The sequence below is a fragment of the Carassius auratus genome, chromosome 1, assembly GCF_003368295.1.
Source record: "Carassius auratus strain Wakin chromosome 1, ASM336829v1, whole genome shotgun sequence".
Classification (NCBI taxonomy): domain Eukaryota; kingdom Metazoa; phylum Chordata; class Actinopteri; order Cypriniformes; family Cyprinidae; genus Carassius; species Carassius auratus.
Window position 1 is genome coordinate 27,538,379 of NC_039243.1, and position 23,604 is coordinate 27,561,982.

The 23,604-nt window shown below is 35.9% G+C and overlaps 1 protein-coding gene across 1 annotated transcript in view; it reads left to right on the plus strand.

Moving 5' to 3' along the window:
• Positions 1 to 23,604, plus strand: part of LOC113106143 (tumor suppressor candidate 3) — an 82,467-nt gene that overhangs the window by 15,137 nt on the left and 43,726 nt on the right. The window contains exons 2-3 of the mRNA XM_026267777.1: positions 11,723 to 11,892; positions 15,866 to 15,983. Of these exons, the coding sequence (XP_026123562.1) occupies positions 11,723 to 11,892; positions 15,866 to 15,983 (288 nt within the window). The remainder of the gene's footprint in view (positions 1 to 11,722; positions 11,893 to 15,865; positions 15,984 to 23,604) is intronic.

The window sequence follows — 23,604 nt, forward strand, 5'->3', positions numbered from 1 at the left end:
TACTGAATGGTTGCAGGTTCCAACCCCACAGATAACGGTCCTTGATACTTTTTAAAGAGTTTGTATTTATAAGTTTGAGTGACTCTGAAATATCTGCTTGTTTTTTGAGAGCGTGTTCAGACAGTGGATCACACTGATTTCTTCTCGCTATGCCTGAAAAGCAACGTCGAAAGTGTGGGCACGTTTTAGTTGAAGTTCACTTTGTCAGTTTAAAGTCACTTTGACGGCTTCATTGCTTGACAGATACAGGAATTCATCAAGGTAATTGGAGCGGAGAGATTCCCTTCTTTTGCTTGCCCAACAGAGCACAGTGATGTGCTTTTATCTAACACTCCCTGTAATTAAAGATAAGAACCTAAATATTAAAACCATCCAGAGAAGCAAATCATATCCATACCCAGCTCCTATATATATATATATATATATATATATATATATATATATATATATATATATATATATATATATATATATATATATATATATATATATATATATACTGTATATTGTCTCTTATGCTCACAAAGCATTCATTTATTTGATCAAAAGTCCAATAAAACCCACAATATTATGAAATATTATTAATATTATCAAATATTACAATTTAAAACAACTTGTTTATTTCATTTTAATGTTTTATTATTATTTATTTTTATTATTATTATTTTTTTATGGCAAAGCTGGTTTAGTTTTTTTATGTTGAAAACAGTGTTTGCTCCTTACCTTTTTTGTTTAGTTTTTTGTTTTGGTGGTAATCTTTGAATGCTACTATTCAAAAGTTTGGGTAAAGGAAGACAACAAAAAAGACAAAAAAAGAAATTATATAAAAACAAAATATATGGTTTCCACAAAAGTGTTACGCAGCAAAAACAGTTTTTAACATTAAAAACAATTGTTGAGCTTCGGTAATAATTGATAATAACCAAGCACCAAATCAGCATAATATAATCATTTTTAACAGTAACTTCTTCTGACATGCATATCGACCATATTTATAATTTATTATTGGATTTTTTAAGTCTTGTTTGTTACCTCATACAGTGGAATTTTTAAGTAGTTACATTGTATTTTTTTTTAAGCAAAAGTAGCAATATTATGAGGTACACAGTTACTGTGGTAGAAAATGACTCATACAGTCATATAATATTTTGGTTATACCGCCCACCACCAATAGACACACTCATTGAGCTAAAATGTATAGAAGCCGAGGTGATATTACCCATCCTGCTCTCTGTAAGATCAGAACTGCTGCGCTTTTACTGGATCATGTCAGAGTTTATGCTTACATTGTGAAGAGCAAATTGAACCAAGGATTCAGGTCCTCGATAAGCTCCTTTGCCCATGAAAGCCAAGTTTGGGGCACACAGGAGGAGTATTATATCATCCACAAAGTCTGGGCCTGCCAAAGGGCTGGAGCATAATGAGATTGATCTTGATATGAAATAGCATCACGTCCAGCTTTGCAATCAGAATTTGGAAACAGAATAAAGGATAGAGGAGGGTTAGTAAGGACTTTGGAATATAGAGTGAGAGAGTGAACTCTTAAAAGTAGTATAAAAGACAAGAAGATGGATGGCGAGGGTTTTACAGGGCTTCAAGCTATATAATGGCCACAAATGAGCTAAAAAAGTATTTTGGACAATTTAAAGAGTATTTCCTTTTAGGGTTGCACTAAAACTTTATTGATAATTGATGTAATTGGCTTTCAGTCGATCTTTAGAGTGCTTGTGTTCCCACTTCGATTAGTTAACAATACACTCAAAAAAAAAAAAAAAAAAAAAACCTTTGTTTCAACCCATTTACTGTTATGTAATTTTTAAAAAAAAAATATATACATTTTAACCCCAAATTTGGATTTGTCTATATTTGTCCCAAAGTTGGGTTCAAAGCAAAATCTTTTTTTTCTTTTCTTTTTTAAGAGAGTAGTGAAGTGTGAATTAAAAATATATATATATATAAGATAGATTTTCAGGTAGACTATGAACCATTTCTACAGAAAATAAAAAAAAATATAATAATAATAAAAAGAACATGGGTGGAGGTCGGATTAAGCATCTAAATGGAGATCTGAACTATTTTGATTATGCAGTTTGTTTGGCAAAATTGTCTTCTAAACATTTAATTTTCTGAGCCATTGGCTTCCAAGGAATTAATTTGATCTGGAGCCCTGATTGTAGCAGAGTGAAGTGATTGTCTGTTTATAAATTCGGGGGAAAAGGTTTTATCAACAAAATAAAACCCGCACAAGTAGTTAGATAAGAAAGAGAAATCAACAGAGATAACATTTTACAACTATATCTGTTAATGGAGTGATGTAAAGAAAGGCATCCATTGATTCTAAACCCCTTGCTGTTTATTTATTTATATTTTTATTTAACAGGAGCAGCTGGAGTTGGCATATCAATTATACCACGGAACGCCATAAATCTGCAAAGCACTGCTGCCACTACATGTTAGTCATTACACAAATTCTCATGCAATGAAAGTTTTCTAAGAACAGAACTAGGTGCCCATTTACTCCCCACAAAATGGATGAAATGACTGATTTACATTTCCTCATTTCCAAGGAGACAGTTTGGAGAGAATTGCTAATGTCTGCTTTAGGGCTGCTGCTAACAACCGTTTGGGCAATTGATTGATCTGTCATTTATTTCTCTGATTAATTGAGTGTACCACATTTTGCCCAATGCTTCCTTTAAATGTTGGTCAATGTTATCACCTTGGTCAAAGTCTATCTAATGTATGCTATACAATAACGTTACAAAATAATTTAAATAGGTTATTTTTTTATTATTATTAATTGATGAATTACTACTTTTATCCAGCAAGGACACAATACGATTTATCAAAAGTGTCAGCAATTACATTTATAATTGTAGTAATGATTTGGACAATAAATGATTTTCTTTTGAACTTTCCATTCATCAAATAATCTTTGATCAAATGCATCTAGGTTTCCACAAAACTATGAAGCAGTACAACTGCTAACCAATCTATTAAGAAGATATTCTAATCAGCATATTGAAATGATTTGTTGAAGGATCATGTGACATTAAAGACTTCTGAAAAGTAACCTTTGCCATCACAGATGTGAATTAAATTTGAAAATATTTGAAAAAATATAACGATAAACAATAGCTATTTTAATTTGTAGTATTTCACAATAATAAAAAAAATAGTTTACTGTATTTTTAATTAAACAAATGCAGTCTTTTGCAACCCAAACTTCGGAATGATAACTTTATTTTCAGTAAAAGTTATTGTTCATAATAATATAGTTGTATTCTATATAGAATTTGAGGTTTAATTTCAAAATTACAAACCTAAATGTTATGAATAACGACAAATATTTTTGCTCCAATTTATTGTGCCCCTTTTCTGTTGTCTGTTTGATGGACATTCTTTCGTGGGCTTTGACCTTTGGTCACTTGCTTTTTTAGAACATAATGTTTTGTTTAAAGATTGTGGAAGAGCATGATATTAGCAGTAATGCATTTTCACTGCTTTAGATTTGCATAAACCACAAAACTCTTTATTTATTTTTTCATTGTAAATCTATTGTTGCAGCCGTAGTCTGCTTTAGGTGATGTTTTTGGGGTCAAGGTGTCAGGTCTTGTATCCTCCATCCTGGTGACACCATCTCAGTGGAGAGGAAGGTGCAAGGTGCTTTTTTTCCTTTCTCTTTTTCCATGTGGAGGAAAAGAAAGAGGGATGAAATGGGGGTTGTGCTCTCTCTGGAAAGACGACATGTTGAATTGTTTCATTTAGCCTTTGACCCTACCACAAGCCCGTTGAAGAAAGTGTGCCTGTGTGTTTTTGTAATCGCACAGATTTGATCTTCAGTCACACTGTTTTGGTCAAAGTGGAATGGGATCTCACTCCTTTTTCCTTATTGCATTTCTCCTCACCATTTCCTCCTCATGTGTGTGCGCGCTCTTGAAGCACGTAGCTCTATGGATATGTGGATTCATTCCATGCCAATCTGAAAATGCCCTCATTCACAAGGGAATTCTAAAGCCATGATCAGCCTCTTTTCATTCCCTTCGCTCATGCTGTGGAAACAAAAGGGAAGGAAAATGGCCTCCGGTTCTCTAGCACCACTCTTTCATCACCGTTAGTCTCCAGCGGCCTTCATTTACTAAATTTAAATACTTCATGATCTGGATCCGCCCCCAAAAATGAGCTTTGGACCATTGTGAAGCATCTGCAAATCTGTTCTGTGATCAGCAACTTATACAAAACTCCAGCAACTGCTTCCCTAAAAATGGTCCTTCATTGATATTCAATGTAGATCTCTTCCCACTGTCCCGGCAAACTCTCACACCAGGTTCGTTCTGCATATTCATGAGCCCACATTCTGATACCACCTGCACAAATCGCATTTAGAGTCGTGTCTCTTGGAGCTGAGGTGATGATTATTTATTGGATGCGTGCGCAACATTGGGGAGTGATGGATGCCACGCTCAGTGTGGTGTGTGTGTGGAGGGTTAAAAAAAGCAGACGGTAAGTGTTGTGAATAGAGAGAGATTAATGAGACCGACTTGGTCTCGTTCGATGACAGCAGGGATACAGATGTCCCGGCGCAGTATGTGGCGTCCGAACAAAACTACTAGAGCTGCATAGAGAGAGAGAGAGAGAGGAAAGAGAGAGGAAAGAGAGAGGAAAGAGGAGTTATTTAGGAAAGCAATAAAGTTAAGGAGAAGCAGAGAGAGAAAATGGTTACATTTTAAGTGAGTTTTGTGTTTAATGCAGGAGAATGAATCTCACACAAACTGTCAATAAATTCCTAGGACAAATTTAACTTCTAATAAAAAGAGAATATTTTTATTTTTTTTATTTTAGAACTTAAGTAAGTCAACAATGACTGAATGCTAAACACCCTTTTCCACAATATATGGCAGTTTCTTGGTGTATTCGCCCAGGTAAAACAGTGCTTATGCTACAGTGTATTGAACACCTCAGTCTTCCTTTTTAATCCATTAATGTTGTGTTCTGGTCATTTTTGGTAGTTTTTGTCCCCAAAATGTTATGTTCTCACATTGGACTAAAACCGAGTGACTTCGCTCACACCAGTTATAACCAGGGTTCTAAATTAACACTTTAACACATTAAAACTTACTAGCCAGTTTGGCTGGTGATGCATGACATGAGGCTCTGTTCTCGGTCATTTATCCCCCTGGCAGCACTTCCTACATTTCCCATGAACACTGCAGTGTAATGCTACGTGATGACGTTTCATATGCCCATTGGCTGCACGCAGTTTGCAGTGAAACCAGGGCGAAAAAACATGGAAACGAATAGAGCGTCCATCAGAAAACACAAGGAAGAAGAACAAATGGAGCCAGAGCAGGGAGCATAGACTGAAAGAGGAGGGAGTTAGCTATTAAAGAACAAAATTAAGATTATAAACTAAATGCGGCAGTGGTTGGGACAGATTTCTGGGGGTGAAAAGAGGAACGAGGCAGGGGATGAGGATATCGACAGAGAAACAAAGAAAACAAAATGTAATGCCAAATTGCTGACGGGTCATGAATGGCTTGTGTTTGATCACAAGAATGTCTAAATACTTTGTCAGGATTGCCGCATGTAAGTTACGCGAAAGAAAAAAACAAAACAAGCAATTTCGTGGTGGGAACTAATCATTTTAAATTTGAGTCAATGTATATTTTGCTGTATGCATTGTACTTTATATGTGTTTTTCATGCCAACAATGTTAATAAAATGATCAAATGCATTCAGTGGCACTCATAATTTGTTATTTTTACCGGGGAAAAAATGGCTAGTGGAAATTCTGATTTCACATTGGCTGGTGATCAAAAAGTTAATTTAGAACCCTGGTTATAACCACTTCCCCCACTCACTAAAACATAAATTCATAAATAAATAAAAATAAGAGAGCATTGTTATTATACTCCAAATTATTTTTATTTTTTTAAACTTATTGATCATAGGCCTTATTGATCTGAGATTACGTGCTTTTTTAGTGATCTGAAAGGTTTAACCACACAAAATGCTTTTTTCACTGAGTTGATTTCCAAAATGAATGGCAAAACCTATGTTAATTGGAAAAAATAAGTTGACAAAAAGCCTGAATCCAAAATAATATACCGTAATGAGAGATTTACAAGCAATTTTGACAAAGCCTGTCATATTTGACCTGGAGCACCAAATTAGAAAAAGGATTCTCAGCACAGCACAAGGGTTAATGTACTGGTGGACATGTACTGCCACGTTTTCTCCAGCAAGCTCTCTCTCTCTTTTTTTTTTTTTTGGTGGGTGTGAAAGTGAACGGGATCATGGGCAATGTCTTATATCAGAGGCAGGTGTAGGTAGTGACAGTTAAAGATTATTTCTCTCAGCTTCTCAGTCTGCACCCCACATTGTCTCCCTCTTATCTCACTCCAGCAGTCCGTCTTGACAGCGCTTATAGAAGAAGTCACAGTAGCAACAATTAGCCTCGCTGTAATCCCGAAGCTTGTCTGGTCCTGTGGCATCACCACCTGTCAGGACACAAGGCCTTTGTTGTGGCATGAGTAGCTTTTTCTAAATGCCCTGTGTCAGAATGCCGATAGTGTGTGGGAACATTCAGTCAGCTAAAAAAAGCTTTTAGAAAATGAGCAGGAATTTTTCTTTCTGACCTGTTTGGGATGTGTCAGACTGAGTATGTGTGTTCTTGTATTGCTGTCTGGTGATATGTCAGGTGTACCAAGGTAATTTAGTATAGACTGTTATCCAAAGTGCATTAATTACAAGGTAGATTTTTTTATTCCTTGCATTTCTTGCATTTATTTTATTTGTTACCCTTTAAATTAAAGACAATTGTTCAATTATGAACAGGCAAAATTCCTCTTGCAGTGTTTTGTAGGCTGCTGATTTTTGCTCAAGTTATTCAGCTGTAACAGAATGGTTTGTAAAAAGACAGAATACATGTTTGACATCTGAAATGTTTGACTTATTTATTTATTTATTTTTTATTGGATTTTTATCTTATTGGAATCGAAACTAGGAATCTATAAGAATCGGAATTGATAAGCAGAATCGAACCGGAATCGATAAAATTCAAGCGATACCCAACCCTAGCTAGTTCTGAGTTAATTTGCCCTAAAATCTGAGAAAACTTTCTTCCTTGTGCAGTATTTTTCTTTATTTTTAATGAGATGCCCAGTCCCTCCAGAAAATCAGCCCCACAGCATGGTGCTGCCACCACAATACTTCACTGTGGGCATGGTGTATATTTAAATATACATTTATATTAAAAAAAAAAATTTGGGGCAGTGAAGATGTGCAGTACTTTGAATTTCAAATAAAATGACTGAAATTCCACAGTTCTCTCTAAAAAAAATATCTGCTTGCAAGGTTCCCAACTATACAGTTTTTATGATAATCAACTCTAAAAAAGATGCCTCAGCAGGGTATTTTTTGAAGAAATCAGTCTTTCAGTATTTTATAGAATCCTAGTCTTCATGTGACACACACACACACACACACACACATAGGCAAACAATTCCGAGGATAGACAATGTGCTTTGTCTCCTTCAGCAAGGCCCACCTGAGGGATGAGCTGTCAACAACATCCATCACATTACCTAAACAAAGCACCTGCTGAAGGTGTGCTGGAGAAAGCAAGACAGGAGATGATTAAAATACAAGCTCACAATGGTGAGATTTATTCTTTAGACACCCCTGGCTGTTTCTGTTTTGGGAAACAAGGATACAGTTCTTGATTTGGGTTGTAGTCTTTTGGTCAAGAGAAATAAATGCAGGAAGAATAGAACGAAGGAATAAAAGAAAATAGATGATTAGAATCAAACGTAAGGAAATGGGCTCGGTTTCATTTTTGTAGTTTGGACTGTGTTCCTCTTTTTCTCTACGCTCGGCTGGTCCCACCCATCGTGGTCAGCATTGCACGTCATTAATGCCAGTCAGATTGACAGCTAAACTGACAGCCGAGCTGTTTGGACATTGTGGGTGGAAACCCTTTTTTCCTCATTTTCCTAAAGAAGACTGACAAGCTCACAAAAGAGACAGGAAGAGAAATTACATGTTCGGATCAGTGTGTGTGCTCCGCACGAGCACTACTTTTTTTCATCAACCATGCATAGCAAATGTATATCTGCAGTCCTAGTTCTGGTTTAGTTATTTTGCATGACAAATATGACCATGCTAATATTATTTTTATGTTTTCTTCTCATGCAAGTGTAACAGTGGTCTGCTGGTAAGAGCTGTGCAGGTGCACCTCACTCAGTCCCTCTAGAAAAACGCGATTATGCGATCGCTTGATTTAATGCATAATCAGCCAAAGGCCGCATATATATTTATGCGGGGTCGCATTTTTTCAAATACTCTTTTGCCACATAAATTACAGATTTCAGAAAGCAAAATATGCGGGGCTAGAAGGATTTCATAATCCTTGTATTTCCGTTGCAAAAAACTCACATATATATTAGCAGAAAGTTGAAAAATGTTCCTACTTCCGCTCAATTTAATTTCGCTTCTGTACTCAGTCTGATACAGCGTCAGAGCTTTCTGTTTGCCACCGGTCTGGAAACAGCCGGGCCAATCAACGAACAGATGGCGGGCTGAGAGCCGTGACGTAGATGCTTAGCGCCGAGTTTTACATTGTAGGTTAGATAAATCGAAAACCGAAACGACCGCGGAAATGGGAAACGAGACACGGGATGCAATTCGCTCTGTTATGGAGAACATTCAACTCTTTTTCAAACTGAAAAGTCGTTTACAGCCATGTTCACTCCGGTATTTCACTCGCATCATCATGTGTTAACAACAGGTTTACAGTGGAAGTCCAATCATAGATTTGAGTTCTGTGCTTCGATGCGGCTGTACAGGCGCATAACATATGTCATAACTAAACGTATCTGATTGGCTACGGGTAACCAATGATTTTAAACTTCAGACAAGCGCCCCCTAGCGAGAGAGAAAACACTTCTCTATTATGCCATTCCAGACTCTGTCTACGAAGCAAAGTGAAGTAGCAGAGTCTGGTATTACCAGGCTACACACCACCACCACTTGCATTACTTTGTAGAAAAACCGAGGAGGGTGCAAGAAGAGGTTGAACTGCATGAATAAGCTTTAAAAGAAGCTCTTTTTTTCCTGCTTCCTTTCCAATGCTAACAAACATCTATCTTGTCAAGCCTGGGGTGACCTCCGCACAATGTTTCAATTTGGGCTCACTGACAGAGCCATCAATTGCCTCCTTTCTGTCAGACTCGTTCAATCCACAACAAATGCAGCTAAATAATGCAACGTTCCCTTGAGTTTACACGCAGTCAAAAACTCTGATCATCCTTTTAAACAAATGAGTGCCCAGAGCCAGAACATCTGACATATTGTCAAATATGGCAGGAAAAAAGCAGAACAGAAATATATTAAAGGACAAATTATTGCTGATGAAAAGAGAGCGGGAGGAGAAAGAGAGAGAAGATAAGAACAAGAGAAAAGAAACAAGGCATTGGGTCGAAGAGGCTATAGTACAGTTAGGTGTGTGTGTGTGTGTTTGTGTGTGTGTGTGTTAACTACTCACTGCTGTGTGTGCACACTTGGATGGGAAAAATGCAGAGAACAAATTACAAGTATTGGACACCATGCTTGGCCACACATCACTTTCACTTTCACGGTAATGCTTAATACATGTCAATTTATTTTACATTAAAATAGCATTACCTTTTGTACGCTTTCCAACAATTTAATTACAAAGTGCATGTTGTTCATTAGTGTTATTTGGTTATTGCAATTTAATTTCACTGTGACATGGAATAATATGCAATATTATTTTCTTAATGCATGTTTGTGGTGTTATTGTTAACGACCCAGTGTGTGTGTTATTCTAAAGAATTAAATATTCCAAATGTTACTAAATAAACAACCTAAATCAGCTTTGATCGTTTGGTTTCTTTGGAATTCTTAGATTTCCACACCTGTGTGCAAGAATGAAAACAGAATGTTATGAAGGAGAGAAGTAAAGAGTGTCACACCTGTTCTCTGTTCTTAATATAATGACGAAACTGAGGTCTAGTTTTATGTGGTGTGCTCTTAATATAAGTGTATGCTATCCTCACTTTCTGCCTTCACATTCAGCCTATTTGCTAATTTCTTAATGTTCTAGAAATTTCTATATAATAGTTACTGGAAATAAAGTAATTATACAAATTATCCATGACACCTTTTAAAGTTATAATATATAAATTTGAAATTGCCCTTTGTTGATAGGGATGCACCGATACCTCTTTTTTTTTTTTTTTCAGAACGAGCCCCGATACGATACTTACATTTTTGGTACTCACCGATATCTGTATTTTCACAGCATGTGTAATTTCTTACAAATATTGGGTACAGAGACAAAATTAGAAGAAGAAGAAGAAGAAGAAGAATGTTATTTGGCTTCCTTTAGCAAACAGATATTCCTTCAATTATTTCCGCACTTAATTTTACTTTCACTGTTCATTTTAATGGCGCATTAGAGCTGCTCTATTGCAGCAGCTCAATACTGTAATCACAAAATTAAAATATTTTATTTCCTAAAAAAATGCAGGGAACCACTCGTTATACATTATAAGAGTACACATACTATTTTGATGATGTAATTTCCGTCACTAGTACTGTACGAGGACCCTCACGTACGAATAAAAAAAACATAATTTTAAAGCAAGCTAAACATGGCAGCGCGCTCATGTTTGCATTGGTGCAGAATGAGAGAGACACTTCTAGCCTAGCGCTTTTCACTCAGTCTGTTAGCTTCACTTTTGCTATAATCGTGAATGCTAGATGTTTCCAATAAAAGTTGTTTATAGTGAATGCCCCTATAAATTTGTTTTATATTTATGATTTAGGTTTAATCCAAATGCATGCGCTAATGTAGGGAACAGCAATCAAGATTATGCAACAGAAGTGTGCACTCTCTGAGTCTCGCGCTCTCCTTCTCTCACACACACACACACACACACACACACACACACACACACATCTCTCACTCTCCTTAACGTCTAATAACTTTAGTAACTTGTGCACTGTTTTGCTCTGTTGTTTTTGACATATCCGACCAAATTACAAACTTTCCAGTTTGTCTGTGATATCTGGTATTCACTCGAGAAGCTTGCGCATCTGTGCCGCCGCACACTCAATCCACTTAACGCGCTCTGCTTATCAGCTCATACACATCCGCTATACAGGCGTGTATATCGAATATTTACCATTATATTAATTACTTATATGTACTTAATATATGTCATTAATCTCTAATAACTCCATTGTACTCTTTGTTGTTCTGTTGTCAGTGTTTCTTTTTCTGGACACAGCTCTTTTCACATGCTCTGTGGGTATCGGCTTTTGGTATGGGGTCATTTTTACGAGTACGAGTATGAGTACTGGAGTGCAGTATCGGCCCGATACCGATACCAGTATCGGTATCAGGGCATCCCTACTTGTTGAAACAATGTTTTTTTTTGTTTTTTTTACCACTGATATTCTGTATCTAGTGATCAACAAACAATGAAAAATTCAACCAAATTGTAAAACCTGAAGCCACTATTAATAGTTTTTTGTTGTTGTTAGATTTTTATGAAGGATAAGTTGCTTATGATGGCTAATGGTTTTTTTTTCATTGTTGTTTTTATGTTAGTGTTACAGTAAGTTTGCAAAGATTCTTAATATCTGAACCATATACAACTCTATCTTTTTCGATATCCCTATCTGTTTCTTCTAGAACATGTTGGCAGAGAAGGTGGAGCAAATGATGGAGTGGAGTTCTCGTCGTTCTGTGATCCGTATGAACGGCGATAAGTTCCGGAGGTATGTTAAGGCTCCACCTCGGAACTATTCTGTCATTGTGATGTTCACCGCACTACAACCCCAGAGACAATGTTCCGTCTGCAGGTAAGACACGAACATTCATCTTTTAGTGTCTGTCCACAGGTATACAGTAATGCTGTATTTACTGAAGTAAAATTATGATACTAGGTGTAAACACAGTCATAGATAAAGATTTGATCTGCCCAAGAGCACCACCAGAAAACCTTGTACATCTGTCTATTCCCAAGCATCCCCCACCCCAGGCATCATTCCCATCTATTTATCCTACGACAGCTACTTAGCCTCCATCCACTCACCTCACATCCATCTCTCCCCTCATTATCCTTCAATCGCCGGGTAAAATGACTCCGTGCTCATACAGTCGTATTACTCAGCTGAATATTAAGCCTCAGAGAGTGAACTAGTCCTATTCAGAATTCTCAGACATCATCAACCAGCTTCACTGAATAAAGATAACGGAGTGGAACAGTCATGTGTGCTACCAAAATAGAGGAAGTTCATTTAAAGCAGATAGACCTTTAAACACCCAGTCACCCTGTCGCAACAACGTGACCCCTAATGCTTTTTTTAATTATCTATTGCTGTCTACTTAAATCACGTTTATGTATATTCTATTTTTTTCCTCCTTATTTCCTCTCCATATCTGTCCCTGTCTTTCTCACACCCAGTTAATAGTTTTATTTCTTCCTATGCATTAATTTGTTCTTAATACTGTAGGTATGGATAACAGTGGTTGACTATTTGACTAGTCTATCTACTGTACATCTTTAGCTATTAGAAAACTCTCTCTGAAAAGTTCTTTAAATTTATTCCCACTATAGCATTTTCACTACAGCTATAAAGAATTGTTTTTAGTAATTTTTTTTTTTTATTAAAGGGGGGGGGTGAAATGCTATTTCATGCATACTGAGTTTTTTACACTGTTAAAGAGTTGGATTCCCATGCTAAACATGGACAAAGTTTCAAAAATTAAGTTGTACGTTTGAAGGAGTATTTCTGTTCCAAAAATACTCCTTCCGGTTTGTCACAAGTTTCGGAAAGTTGTTTTCGAGTATGGCTCTGTGTGACGTTAGATGGAGCGGAATTTCCTTATATGGGTCCTAAGGGCACGTCTGCCGGAAGAGTGTGCGCTCCCGTAGAGCAGAGCAGAGAGAGGCTGTGCACAGACAATCACCCATCACAGCGAGAGTGTCGCGAAATGTCACAAAAGGAGTGTGTTTTTGGTTGCCAGGGCAAGACAACCCTGCACAGATTACCAAAAGAGAAACAGCATTAAGGGACCAGTGGATGGAGTTTATTTTTACAGAGCATCAACGGAGTTGAGCAAGTGTTTGTGTTTGTTCCCCTGCATTTCGAAGATGCTTGTTTTACAAACAAGGCCCAGGTTGACGCTGGATTTGCACATCGTTTATTTCTTAAGGATAATGCAATCCCAACGAAAAAGGGTCATGATCGTGTGTTGGAACCGCAGGCGGTGAGTAAAACTGCTTCAAATATCTCTGTGTTGTTAACTTAGCTATCGGCGCGTAAGCACATCAAGTAAACAACATGCGATGTTGTCATCAAACTGCACTTTCCGCATGTACAGCTTAAAAAAAAAAAAAAAGACGACAAAGTGGAACTTAGTCATTTTCAAAAACCACTAAGCAAATATATACAGTTTCAGTACATACCACATAGAGAAGCCTTTGCGGATGCTGCTCTTGTTAAATTTCAGCCTCTGGATCTGTGTCACAGCTTCCAAACGCGCTCAACACAAAATCCTACTGGCGCTCGTGATTCTTTAGCTCCGCCCACACATCACGCCTCTAAAAATCGTTACAGACTATCTTTCTCTTATGAATATAATAAAACTAAAGACTTTTTGGAGTTATGAAGGATGCAGTACTACTCTATAGGTACTCAAGATTAACAGGATATTGAGTGAAAACGAGCATTTCACCCCCCCTTTAAAAAAATAATAATAATGACAACAGGAAAGGCAATAAAATAGGTTCCTGCTGCTTTTTATCCCACATTTATGAACCTCATTTCATTTATTTATTATTTTTTGTTTGTTTTGTTTTATTATTTTTGTTTGTTTTGTTTTGTTTTTCTTCATCGCGGATTTGCTGGTTTATATCTTACAATTGAGAAAATTGTAACCTTCTTTTTTTCTGTGCTGAAAACAAGCTTCCATAGAAGTCTTAATTTTTACATTACATTTAGATTTAGTCATTTAGCAGACGCTTTCATCCAAAGCAACTTACAATTGAGGACAATGGAAGCAATCTTAAGTAAATTATCTTTAAACTTGAAGATTTTTTATTTTTATTCTACACACTACTCAAACTTGCATTATTGCATTGTATTACCAAGGTTTCAGTCAATCGACCCTCTTCAGCCTGAGGAATTGTTAATACAATTTTGTCATGATGCAAGCATTGTTTATATTAGACTTATGCAATGCACATATGATTGATTCAGGTGTGTGAGGCTCTATATTTAAAAAAAAAAAATGCAAAAAAAAAAAAGAAGGATTACTGTGCACTGGACTTCCTAAAATCATTCAGCTTCACTGAATCACTGCCTACATGTTGTCCAAGGGTCCTTAAAAGTTAAAACTTTTCTGAATTGAAAGCTTTAAATATCTTACATAGCATGGGGGGGGGGGGGGGTCTTAAATGTAATTTACGGAGTACAGAAAATGCTGCTATTAAAGGATTAGTTATCTTCCAGAATATACATTTCCTGATTATTTACTCACCCCCATGGAATCCAAGACGTTTGTTTTCTTTCTTCAGTCACAAAGAAATCAAGGTTTTTTGGGGAAAACATTCCAGGATTTTTCTCCATATAATGGACTTCAATGGTGGCCAATGGTCTGAAGGTCAGCCGAGGAATAAGGGTCTTATCTAGCGAAACAATCTGTAATTTTCTTTAAAAAATAAACAAGTATGGCCACTATTAAAGTCCATCATATGGAAAAAAAATCCTGGAACGTTTTCATCAAAAACATCTATTTCTTTGTGACTGAAGACTAAAGACATGAACTTCTTGGATGAAATGGGGGTGAGTAAATTAAAATTATCAGGACTTTTTTAACTAATCCTTTATGGAATCTTAACACTGCATCGCAGCATGTAAATGTTTTGCCATTTTTTTGTTTAATATCAGGTGTTTTATAATGTTCTTTTTAATATATCATTCCAAATACAGAGTCAGTGCTGTGCATTTCCCCAAAGGTGTTCATTAAATGCCATTTTTCCATAGTCCTGAAGGACTTTTGACTGCGGTAACATAAGCTTGCCTTGCTTTTTGAAAAAGGACACTTAGCATAATATAAAACATTAATGTGTATAATCATGCATTTTTAAACTAGTTTTTACCACTAGTTTTTTGTTTATTGATGCATTTAACTGGATTTTAAACGGGACACTTTCAATCTGTAAATGCTTTGTTTGCTTGGCACTATTTGGATGTACTTTGTTTTCTGAGCAATGTTTGAATTACAATTATGAACATTCCATGAACTGATCAGGAGGGGATTGGGATCCCTGTAGTTTTTACTAAGATGTGAGTGTGGGTTATCTGGATTTGACCTTTACAGAAGGTGGAGAACTGGAGGTGTGCCATGCAACCCATAGAAATAAGACTGTTTTGTCTGCATGAGTATATGGGAGAAAATATGAGCTCTTTGAAGAGATATGAGTGCTTTTTTTAAACATCATCAATGTTTACATTTCTTTTTTATTTATGTATTGACGGTGGACATCAGAGTGAGGTTTTACAGGAACTTGCAGGTGGACATCTTTGTTGCGTCTGTGGAAGGATGGATACCTAATTAACAGTGTTGTCTCTTTCTTTTGTCCCTCTTGTGTTTTTATGTTTTTTATGTTGTCAACACAGTGTGTAATAACCAGCAATCACTATAATAACTAACAGTGAGATGACACTGCTGTAATTAAGTTCTTCTTTTTAGGATTATTTTAGTTTGCTAGCTTTCTTGTAATGAGTGACCTGTATTTCTGCTTCTGAAAATGTTTCCCCCTCGCAGGCAAGCTAATGAGGAATATCAGGTTCTGGCTAACTCCTGGCGATACTCTTCGGCCTTCTCTAACAAACTGTTCTTCACGGTGGTGGATTATGATGAAGGAGCTGACGTCTTTCAACAGGTAAACATTCAGCAACTCTGTCTTTATCTTTGATTCACATTAATTTGTCTGGTCCGTCAAGCGATTTTTTTTAAATATTGAATTTGTGTGTGTATGTAGGTATATAGTGTTGTTTATTAATATTCTTGATGTATATGCAATTACTGCATATTTTAATTACTTAAAACTTTTTCTCACAATTAGTGGAAAACATGTCTTGACTATTGTAAATATATTCCACTGTTGCTTAAACATTTCAAATTCATTTGATCCAAATTATGGTTCTTCTAAGATTATTATTAAAATAAAATCTATATAATAATAATAATAATAATAATTATTATTATTATTATTATTATTATTATTATTATTATTATTATTATTATTATTATTTCATTTATATTATTTTATTTTAATAATATAAACAACAATAATTATATTAATTAATTAATTCTCTCTTTCTTTAAACTACAAATATCCTGGCCTTGAATAGGTATGGAAATTATTATAGGGAAATTTAATCATGTATAACATATTTCATCAGCTAAAATTGTTCTTCACGACTGTAAAAAGTAATGGAATCAAAAGGTGAAAACGAATTGGGACCTTGTTCACGGTGCATCATTAAGAATAACCGTATAAAATTAGTGTATAATTTAAATCAAATCAAACCATTCTCTGAAAAGACGAAAAGTGTTTCCTGACCACATTTACTCGGTTGCATTCTTTTGGCTATACACAGATCTGTTCTTCCACATGCATGCTCAAATGGTCTCAACTTCTAATTTGTCAGAGCCTGACAACTTCAGGAATTAGATTTTAAAAAGCAGCAAGAAAAATCAAATGGAAAATAGCTCCCTGTCTATTTTCGATATAATGGAATGTCACACTTCTCAGAAGCAAATTATAGAGAAGAAAATCTTTATGACACAGAACATGCACATTAATTTAAAGCCTCCTATTCAACTGCAATTTGCACACTAAAGAGTTATGAAAGAAGCTTTATCATGAACTTATGTGTCCTTGTGCATATAGATGCCTACAGAGCAGTATCTAGGGTAAAAGTCATCAGTTAGATTAGCACTACTGACATTGATTGCTTTAGTTTTCTCGATTCATTCTTTCATTTGGGTTCATTAAAAACCTCATGCATTCAAGTAAAACAGATTGCTATAGCTCATAAAGAAATCAAGCCCTCAGGGGAAGTCTAGTGGACAAGATTCAAATGAGCTTTCTGATTTCTCAGTTAGTCTGAAACTTAGATTACATTAGTCTTCATTTAGTATAATAATGAATCTAAGATTTGTATCCACATTTATTTCATTTTTATTATTTATTTCTGCATTTATAAGAGTGATTGAATATAGTAGTAGTTCAACATTGTTAGTGTAACAATAAGTGGATGTAGATAAATGCATTAACTATATAGTAGTACACTAGTTTAGTGGAGTCTTTGGGGGATAGGTGTTTCCATGTGTTTTTCTTCTCTAGTCACATACAGTATTGTTCAAAATAATAGCAGTACAATGTGACTAACCAGAATAATCTAGGTTTTTAGTATATTTTTTATTGCTACGTGGCAAACAAGTTACCAGTAGGTTCAGTAGATTGTCAGAAAACAAACAAGACCCAGCATTCATGATATGCACGCTCTTAAGGCTGTGCAATTGGGTGTCTACCTTTGACTGTACAAACTCAAAACTATTTTGTACAAACATTTTTTTTTTCTGGGATTTAGCAATCCTGTGAATCACTAAACTAATATTTAGTTGTATGACCACAGTTTTTTAAAACTGCTTGACATCTGTGTGGCATGGAGTCAACCAACTTGTGGCACCTCTCAGCTGTTATTCCACTCCATGATTCTTTAACAACATTCCACAATTCATTCACATTTCTTGGTTTTGCTTCAGAAACAGCAAGTTCTCAATTGGATTAAGGTCTGGAGATTGGTCAGGCCACTCCATAACATTAATTTTGTTGGTTTGGAACCAAGACTTTGCCCGTTTACTAGTGTGTTTTGGGTCATTGTCTTGTTGAAACAACCATTTCAAGGGCATGTCCTCTTCAGCATAGGGCAACATGACCTCTTCAAGTATTTTAACATATGCAAACTGATCCATGATCCCTGGTATGCGATAAATAGGCCCAACACCATAGTAGGAGAAACATGCCCATATCATGATGCTTGCACCTCCATGCTTCACTGTCTTCACTGTGTACTGTGGCTTGAATTCAGAGTTTGGGGGTCGTCTCACAAACTGCCTGTGGCCCTTGGACCCAAAAAGAACAATTTTACTCTCATCAGTCCACAAAATGTTCCTCCATTTCTCTTTAGGCCAGTTGATGTGTTCTTTGGCAAATTGTAACCTCTTCTGCACATGCCTTTTTTTTAACAGAGGGACTTTGCGGGGGATTCTTGAAAATAGATTAGCTTCACACAGACGTCTTCTAACTGTCACAGTACTTACAGGTAACTCCAGACTGTCTTTGATCATCCTGGAGGTGATCATTGGCTGAGCCTTTGCTATTCTGGTTATTCTTCTATCCATTTTGATGGTTGTCTTCCGTTTTCTTCCACGTCTCTCTGGTTTTGCTCTCCATTTTAAGGCATTGGAGATCATTTTAGCTGAACAGCCTATCATTTTTTGCACCTCTTTATAGGTTTTCCCCTCTCTAATCAACTTTTTAATCAAAGTACGCTGTTCTTCTGAACAATGTCTTGTACGACCCATTTTCCTCAGCTTTCAAATGCATGTTCAACAAGTGTTGGCTTCATCCTTAAATAGGGGCCACCTGATTCACACCGGTTTCTTCACAAAATTGATGACCTCAGTGATTGAATGACACACTGCTATTTTTTTGAACACACCCCTTTCAACTAATTCAACTAATTGCCCAATTGCACAGCCTTAAGAGCGTGCATATCATGAATGCTGGGTCTCATTTGTTTTCTGAGAATCTACTGAACCTACTGGTAACTTGTTTGCCACGTAGCAATAAAAAAATATACTAAAAACCTTGATTATTCTGGTTACTCACATTGTACTGCTATTATTTTGAACAATACTGTATGATCTCGCGAGTCTCCATGAGATCTTGTGTCACTGTGAAATCAATGTGAAATGGTTGAAACCGTCTTCAGGTATTCAAACTCCCATGGTCTTAAAATCGGCTAAGATTTGTAAAGTGTCTATTGTGTTCCAGGACTTAGTTCATTCAGTTCTGTTCATATGCATATACACTTCCAAAAACTGTGCAAACAAGCATATGCATAATGTATTTTGCTTCATGCATACAAAAACTAAAAAACTAAACTGAGTTGCAAATTTGTGTAGGGAAATCCTTCATGCTCTTAGCTGATAATCAAACATAGATGAAACTCATTTAGGCAGTTTAATCTATAAAAAATATTTTAAGCTTCAAAAAGTAACTGGAATATGTGGCATATTTGAATATTTTAAATGTAATATAATTTATTATTCAGTATTATTCAGCCTTGGAGGGTAAAATCATATTGTTTTATCATCCTTCGTTTTTTAGGTCCAAAATAAATAGCTTTGCTCAAATCTAGCATGCCGCAGCCAAAACATCCTGGAAAACTTGAATGGCTTCTCTTCACCCGCACCAAACCCATTTCTTGGAGGACATGTGGGTTAATGTTGATTTGATGTGTTTTCATCCGGAACATGGGGACAGCAGTATTAGTCAGTCCATTAGTATGCTAATAAACAGATGTGTGTTAGAGATGCTGGTTAATAACACTCCCCTGTGTTTTTAGAGACTATTTCATCACCAGCGATTACATGATTTCTCCTCATGTTTGAAATTATATGCAATTAAATGAATATCTCTTAGCTAAATTTAGGATCACCCCAAAGTATATTAAAATAAATAAATAAATAAGTAATAAATAAATAAGTAATAATAATTCACAGAAGAAAGAATATACAGGATTGGAACTAGGGTAGTGCCGATAGACCAGTGGTTCCCAAACTGGGGTGCGTGCACCCCTAGTGGTGCGCAGACTGACCACCAGGGGTGCGCAAGAGAATGTTTGTAATGGCGGGGAAAAAGATCACTCTTTATTATTTTTATGTTTGTAACTGAGGTAAACTTTACATGCAAAGGTTTTATTAAGAAATAAAATTTCACATTTCACATTACACACTACATTACTGTATAAATTACAATTGATTTCATTTCATTTTACAAGCACGTTTGTGCCACAATAGCCCCGCCCTGTTCTTTTAGTTCATATTAGGTGCTAACTGATAATTCGTTCATTTTTTCACTTACATTCAACAGAATGGACACCTGGGGCCGGATTCACAAAAATCTTCTTAAGAAATAAATTAAAATATTAAAACGTTCTCAAATATATTCCTAAGAACATCTTAATTTTTTTTCTTAAGAAGAAATTAACAGCCGTTATCTGAATAAATACATGTTGCTGCTAAACTCACTCATGTAGATTACCCTAATAATCATGATCATAAGCACGCACCAGACTGTATATTTTTGTTGCGACTTTGAGGTGCTCAGCTTCATGTTTTAATGCGGCCTGTTTTTGAACAGTTACTTTTAAAATAGCCTGTCTTAAGCTGCAGCAATATGTTTCATTAATTTTTGTGTCGTGTTTTTGCACTTTCATCTAAGTGAACGCTTCCGGTATTTTAGTCCGCGCTTCTACAGCAAATGCATCCTGCGCACTCATATGCACCGAATATTGCCAAAGATGACGTATTAATAAGCTAAAATTAACCCTGACTCGTTTCAGGGTTGCTAATGAGTTTTGAAGTCAGCAAAAAGCAGCGTCACACACAGGCTAATCATGAGCGATCATGTTTACATTAACAGTCATCGCTGTCCCTTCAGAAAACTTGTGCACATCTCTAGTCCTCCTATGTATTATATGTAGCTGTTGCTGTAATGTTCAAATATAACAATTAATTTCAAATAACCCAATAAATTCATTAAATAATAATTATTATTTGGATTTAAGACAAATCTGGGGCTGTCCTAAATTTAAGAAGATTATCTTCAACAATCTTAAGAAAAGATAAGAATATTCTTAAGATGAATTTTTTTGGGAATACAAAATATCCTTAAGTTTTTTTCTAAAATTAAAAAAATAAGAAAATGGAAGTTGAGAAGAAATTTCTTCTTAAGAATGTTTCGTGAATCCAGGTTAAAAACGGGCTTTAAAGAAATTAAATATTTATATGTATATATCATATATATTTAATGTATATGATCTGTGTGCAAACATGCAGGCCCATCCATCCCACAAAAAAAGGAAGTGATCTTTTATTATTATTATGTTTTCTAATTTACAGTGAATATTTGTATTTAGTTATTGCAATTAAAAATGTGAAATCTAACCAGAGTAAGGTGTTGGGGGGTGCTTGACAGGTGCCAAACACTAGAAAGGGGTGCATGCTGAAAAAAGTTTGGGAACCACTGCGATAGACTATAGTATTGTGTATCAACGATACTCAGTGATATCGACAATAGCAGATGTCTCTGTTGATAGTCAAGACGATGTTAGGCTCATTCTCTTATTAATATATAAATTATAATAATGATAATTATTTTTATTTTTTTTATTGGCACTCCTATTATAATTCGGCTATCAAACTGCCCAGCTATTTCACTTCAGCACCGCATTACACACACACACACACACACACACACACACGATACAATATTTTAAACGAGCCCTCACTAACTGAGTTTAATGCCACATTTATGTCACGGTCCGCAGTGCTGTATGACTGATGCATCGGTTCAGCTGAACTTTAATCCAAATATATGAACTTACCTGTTTTAAATACTTTAATTTAACATGTTAATTATGTCCAATATTAGTGTTAAACTTTTGGACTTTAAATGAAATCTACTATTGATTTTCACCATTGACTGATTTTGCAGAACATTTAGACTGATAACTTCCATGCGCAGATATGGCAAATTTGTCACAGGACACGCATCATGACAGTTGTGTCCTACTATATATGAACTAGCTGTTTTAAATACAGTGTTTTTATATTTAACGTTAGTTTATCAGTATGTTTGAAAGTATATTTTTTCGATTATTGGTGATTCCATAGGTTCTCTCTCGCGCACCTGCGCAGTTTAACATAACAATTAGTTATGCTATGACCAAAGAGAACAAGGAACAAAAATTCTCTCTCTTGCTCCACCCGTGCTCGATAATATTGCGTAGAGCGATCCCACGGGCTGACGATATGACGATTTGAAAAATGACCATATCGCCCAACGCTAATTGGAACTGCACCCTCAATAAAAAAAAAAAAATGAAGCCGTTACTGGGGTGGCACCCTAAGATACAAAAGTTAAAAGTTGTACCTTATTTAAACCTAAATGGCATATTAGTACTCTTTGAGATTTGTTTTTTCATAGAGTTTGATTTTATACATTTAAACCTTTCAATATCTCACCTCATACATGTTGCTATATTTAGGCTGTGTGTAAAGTTAAAAAATGTATTTACAGAAAAGCAAAAATGTCTCAAAATCTCTATTCCATTGTGTTTCCTTCTACTGAGTTGCACTCAGTCCACCTGCTTTTGGAAGAAAGAAAACATCCTGTATGAATGACCTAATCAATCCCAGGCCATCCTTAAAAAATATTTTGGTTTACTTTGCTTTGTTGGGTTGTCACTTTTGTGAAAAAAAAATCCTGTTTGATTTTAGAGAAAAAAATCGCATACATAGGCAATTCTAGCCCGAATCTTTATCTGTATGCATGAGACTGTCTGAATACCGGCAGAATTCACATTTCTGTTGTGAAAAGAGAAACATTGTGCAGAAGTATTATTTGCTGTTATGCGTGTGCCTGAAGCTGCAGCTGCTGTGTGACGAGTGTTCCAAAAAACTGGACGTGCTCCGAGAGAATGCCGTTAAAATCAATTTCCTATTTTCGTTTTCGAAACTTGTGTTGGTTGGCCCAATCGATTCGTGCAATAGATTTTTGAACATAAAATGACAGTCGACACAGTCACTGTTAGACTAGACGGGAAAAGGGATGGGAAAAGATCTGGGCACAGTTTTACCAGAACTTCGTGCCAAGTTAAAGTGGTGTTGAGCTGTTTTAATGAATCTTTTAGATGTATTATGGTGCCCGAACCCGTATGACTGAACGGATGACCGCAACTGCCACAATTAATGCAGAGTTTGCAAGGATTTCGCAATTCTATCACTGCAGAATCGAACGCAGTGATTGTGTAATCCTTTCCATAGTAAACATCACTTAAATATTATTGATCCAAATTGCTAATGCCTTGGACTGCAAGGTATCATCAAAAAGGACGCTCTAACCGACCACAAAATTGAGAACGAGGTGCTTTGATTTTGTGATCAATGATTGCTGTCACTTCAGAGTATTCATGTATTTGTGCACATCCCTAGTTGGAACAGCATGAGGTCAAAAAAAAAAAATGACAATTTCAACTGTCTGTTTTTAAGTCTATCATTTTATTCTTTCTTCCTGTTGTTCTCTCTCTGTCTCTTTCTCTGGCCCTTCAGACATTCATTCTTGTGGTGGGTAATTTACCTCCCTCTGGAGGCTCTTCAATTGCTCCTGTCTCCTTATTAAAAGAAATCTCTCTAATACACAT